This window comes from Rhinopithecus bieti, unplaced genomic scaffold (genome assembly GCF_001698545.2).
Source record: "Rhinopithecus bieti isolate Rb0 unplaced genomic scaffold, ASM169854v2 scaffold_25304, whole genome shotgun sequence".
Taxonomy (NCBI): Eukaryota; Metazoa; Chordata; class Mammalia; order Primates; family Cercopithecidae; genus Rhinopithecus; species Rhinopithecus bieti.
Genome location: NW_016811568.1, coordinates 51023 through 55757, shown reverse-complemented (window position 1 = coordinate 55757; position 4735 = coordinate 51023). Strand labels below are relative to the sequence as shown.

Genomic DNA, 4735 nt, shown 5'->3' with positions numbered 1-4735 from the left:
AACCCGGGAGGCGGAGCTTGCAGTGAGCTGAGATCCGGCCACTGCACTCCAGCCCGGGCGACAGAGTGAGACTCCGTCTCAAAAAAATAAATAAATAAATAAATAAATAAATAAAAAGTTATTCTGGGCCGGGCACGGTGGCTCAAGCCTGTAATCCCAGCACTTTGGGAGGCCGAGACGGGCGGATCACGAGGTCAGAAGATTGAGACCATCCTGGCTAACCCGGTGAAACCCCGTCTCTACTAAAAAATACAAAAAACTAACCGGGCGAGGTGGTGGGCACCTGTAGTCGCAGCTACTCGGGAGGCTGAGGCAGGAGAATGGCATGAACCCGGGGGAGGTGGAGCTTGCAGTGAGCTGAGATCCGGCCACTGCACTCCAGCCTGGGCGACAGAGCGAGAATCCGTCTCAAAAAAAAAAAAAGTTATTCTGATATTATTCCTCAGTCTTAAATACAACACAAAAGCTGCTCTTTAATTGATTTTTTTTTTTTTTTTTGAGATAGTCTTGCTTTGTCACCCAGGCTGGGGTGCAGTGATGTGCTCTCAGCTCACTGCAAACTCTACCTCCTGGGTTCATGCAATTCCCCTGCCTCAGCCTCCCCAGTAGCTGGGATTACAGGCATGCACCACCATGCCCAGCTAATTTTTTTTTTTCGTATTTTTAGTAGAGATGGGGTTTCACCATACTGGCCAGGCTGATCTCGAACTCCTGACCTCAAGTGATCCACCCACCTCAGCCTCCCAAAGTGCTGGAATTACAGGCGTAAGCCATCGTGCCTGGCTAACTGATTTCTTTGACTACACTGAAGAAAGCAGATTAAACATACCGTATCCACTCAATGCTTACCTCAGATAGAAGCAAACGCCTTCAGTACAAAGTAAGCTGATAGAACCAAACACCTTCAGTACTAAGTAATGGATACAATTTAAAATAAAATAAAACCACCAAACCGAGACATAGAGAACATATTTCCTTGATAAATTCATCAAGGAAATCCGTATTATAATTAGGAAGTCACAGAAAATGGACCATGGGATGATTATGCCAGAAAGATGGCACTTCACTGCATGGAGGTAACATTCGGGAGATTGAAAGGGGAAAGAAGAAAGCTGTAAAGAACACTGGAGCAGGATCGGTGGACCCAGGCCTTAGCTCTGACTCTGCCACCAACTCGGTGACCTCAGGAAAGTTCCTTTTCCTCCCTGGACTTCAAGCTCTCATTTGCTCAAGGAAGGGTTGACCCAGCTCTGACATCTGAGGATTCTGAGACCTCAAGAACCCATAGCTATTTACCGACCTCTTTGTGGCACTCATCCAGCAGGCAACGGATGGTCTGCTCCAGCTTCAGCTGCGTTGTGAGCTGAATAAGGACTGAACAGACACAATAATATTACTAACCAGGAGGCACCCCCAACCCAGACTCCACCTTCCATGGCCCTTCTATTCAGTCAGTGCAGGTAGTAATTTGCATGGGCTAATTGGAATTATTCTTTTCTATTTCTTCCATTTAACTATGTGTGCACAGGCCGGGCACCGTGGCTCACACCTGTAATCCCAGCACTTTGGGAGGCTGAGGCAGCCGCATCACCTGAGATCAGGAATTCGAGACCAGCCTGACCAACATGGAGAAATCCTGTCTCTACTAGAAATACGAAATTAGCCGGGCATGGAGTCGCATGCCTGTAATCCCAGCTACTCAGGAGGCTGAGGCAGGAGAATTGCTTGAACCCGGAAGGTGGAGGTTGCAGTGGGCTGAGATTGCGCCACTGCACTCCAGCATGGGCAACAAGAGAAAACTTCTGGTTTCTTTGTTTTTTGTTTTTTTTCTTTTGATTTTGTTTTTGTTTTGTTTAGAGACAGGGTCATCCGGGCTAAAGTGCAGTGGTGTGACCATAGCTCACTGCAGCCTTCAACTCTTGGGCTCAAGCAATCCTCCCACTCAGCCTCTTGAGTAGCTGGGACTACAGGTACATGCTATCATGCCTGGCTAATTTTTTAATTTTTTTTTAGAGACAGGATCTTGCTATGCTTTCCAGGGTAATCTCACATGCCCGGGCTTCAGCAGTCCTCCTGCCTGTCTCCCAAAGTGCTGGCATTATAGGTGTGAGTCACTATGCCTGGCCTTCTCTGTTTTATATCAGTGGTTCTCAACTCAGGCTGCATATTAGACTCACCTATGAAGCTTTAAAAAAATACTAATGCCCGACCAGGCATGGAGGTTCACACCTGTAATCCCAGCACTTTGAAAGGCTGAGATGGGAGGATCACAAGGTCAGGAGATCGAGACCATCCTGGCTAACACGGTGAAACCCCATCTCTACTAAAAATACAAAAAAATTAGCCAGGTATGGGGGTGGGCGCCTGTAGTCCCAGCTACTCAGGAGGCTGAGGCAGGAGAATGGTGTGAACCCGGGAGGCGGAGCTTGTAGGGAGCCGAGATCACACCACTGCACTCCAGCCTGGGCGACACAGCAAGAGTCCGTCTCAAAAAAAAAAAAACTAACGCCCAAGTCCCACCCCAGGCCAATTGAATGTCTAAGGGAAAAGCTCAATATATTGTTTAATGTGAATATATATATATATATATAGCTCCACATACATATACTTCTATTTAAATATNTTATTTACCCTTTGATAAATCCTCTGTGAGGTATTTATTTGCATTTCACTGATATAAAAAAGTGCTTCTATATTCCAGAATTCCTCTTTCCATCCAAAACGAAGGTTCATAGTAGGTACTTAATTAATGTGTGTTAAAGAATGAACGGAGCCGGGCGTGGTGGCTCACAGCTATAATCCCAGCACTTTGGAAGGCCGAGGCGGGCGAATCACGAGGTCAGGAGCTTGAGACCATCCTGGCTAACACGGTGAAACCCCGTCTCTACTAAAAATACAAAAAATTAGCCAGGCGTGGTGGCAGGCACCTGTAGTCCCAGCTACTCAGGAGGCTGAGGCAGAAGAATGGAGTGAACCCGGGAGGTGGAGCTTGCAGTGAGCCGAGATCACACCACTGCACTCCAGCCTGGGTGACAGAGAGAGACTCGTCTCAGAAAAAAAAAAGAATGAATGGAAGGCCGGGTGCGGTGGCCCATACCTGTAATCCCAGCACTTTGGGAGGTTGTGGCTGGCGGATCACCTGAGGTCGGGAGATCGAGACCAGCCTAACCAACATGGAGAAACCCTGTCTCTACTAAAAATACAAAATTAGCCCGGCGTGGTGGCACATGCCTGTAATCCCAGCTACTCGGGAGGCTGAGGCAGGAGAATCACTTGAACCCAGGAGGTAGAGGTTGCAGTGAGTCGAGATCGCACCATTGCACTCCAGCCTGGGCAACAAAAGCGAGACTCCGTCTCAAAAAAAAAGAGAATGAATGGAAATAGTCCAAGAATAGAGTCAAGAAAATGACCTTTTTCAAATTGACCAACATACAGTACATTTTGCAGATGGGGAAACTGAAGACTAGAGCAGGAAAGTAATGACTTCCCAGGTGTACAGAGTAAATGGGGTACCCAGATGGCAGTATGATAAAAGCAGGTAAAAGGGTAGTGGCAGCTCCTCCCACAGGTCACTCACCGTGCTCCATTACAAGCTCATCTGCCAAAGCAGGGATGGCATCCACCAACTTGCCAAGAAGGGTCAGGGTGGCCAGGCTGCCTCGCATGGAGGGCATGTTACACAGCTACAGAAAGTGAATATGCTCCATTCTGTCAATCAGGATCAGGACAGATCTTCCACCAAAACTCATCTTGCCCTACCCACACCAATGCCTGTATTGCATGTATGTCTCACCACAGTCAGCAATTAGCTTTTTTAGCTTAGTGTCCAACTTCCCCATTGGACTGGGAACTCCCGGAGGAAAGGAACTGAGTCCTCTCAGAGTCCTCAGTACCTAGCTCAGTGTATGTTTGTTAAACTGAATTAACATTTGCATAGTTTGCCCCATAGAACCAGAAGTTGGAGGACAAAAGTTTGAAATGTCATAAAGACAGAACACTGACTCAATGTAAAAAAAAAAAAAAATTGTTATTATAGTTATTATAGCTACTATTACTAAACATTCTCTGTATACTAGGCACTATGCTTCATGCTTTACAGGGAGAGTCAATAGTCCATATTTTACCTTTTCTATTGACTAGCTAGTCATACCACTTTTAGTAATATTCTTAACTCTGGTGGGAAATAATAATAGTAACAGCTTTATAGGGTTGTTGATAGGGCTGAATGAGATACTACATATAAACCACTTAATACAATGCCTAGCCTATAGAAAGTGCTCAATAAATGTTAAGTGGCATCATCTCATCATAATGATAAGCACTGATATATATAATTATAAATTCAATCTGATATATTAATCCATGTAAAATAATTATGATATAATTGAAATATAATTTATAATGAAATGTTGCTCTTGATGGTGGTAACAAGATAAACATTTGTCTTCCTTCTGCAAATTAAATAAAAAGTGGCCGGGGGTGGTGGCTCAAGCCTGTAATCCCAGCACTTTGGGAGGCCGAGACGGGCGGATCACGAGGTCAGGAGAGCAAACCCATCCTGGCTAACCCAGTGAAACACCGTCTCTACTACAAAAAATGCAAAAAAACTAGCCGGGCGAGGTGGCGGGCGCCTGTAGTCCCAGTTACTCGGGAGGCTGAGGCAGGAGAATGGCGTAAACCCGGGAGGCGGAGCTTGCAGTGAGCTGAGATCCGGCCACTGCACTCCAGCCCGGGC

General features: G+C 46.2%; 1 protein-coding gene across 1 annotated transcript in view; it reads right to left on the bottom strand.

Annotated features, from left to right (window-relative positions):
- Positions 1-4735, bottom strand: part of MEI1 (meiotic double-stranded break formation protein 1) — a 116388-nt gene that overhangs the window by 90914 nt on the left and 20739 nt on the right. Inside the window, exon 4 of the mRNA XM_017894083.1 lies at positions 3578-3683. Coding sequence (XP_017749572.1) covers positions 3578-3683 — 106 coding nt within the window. The remainder of the gene's footprint in view (positions 1-3577; positions 3684-4735) is intronic.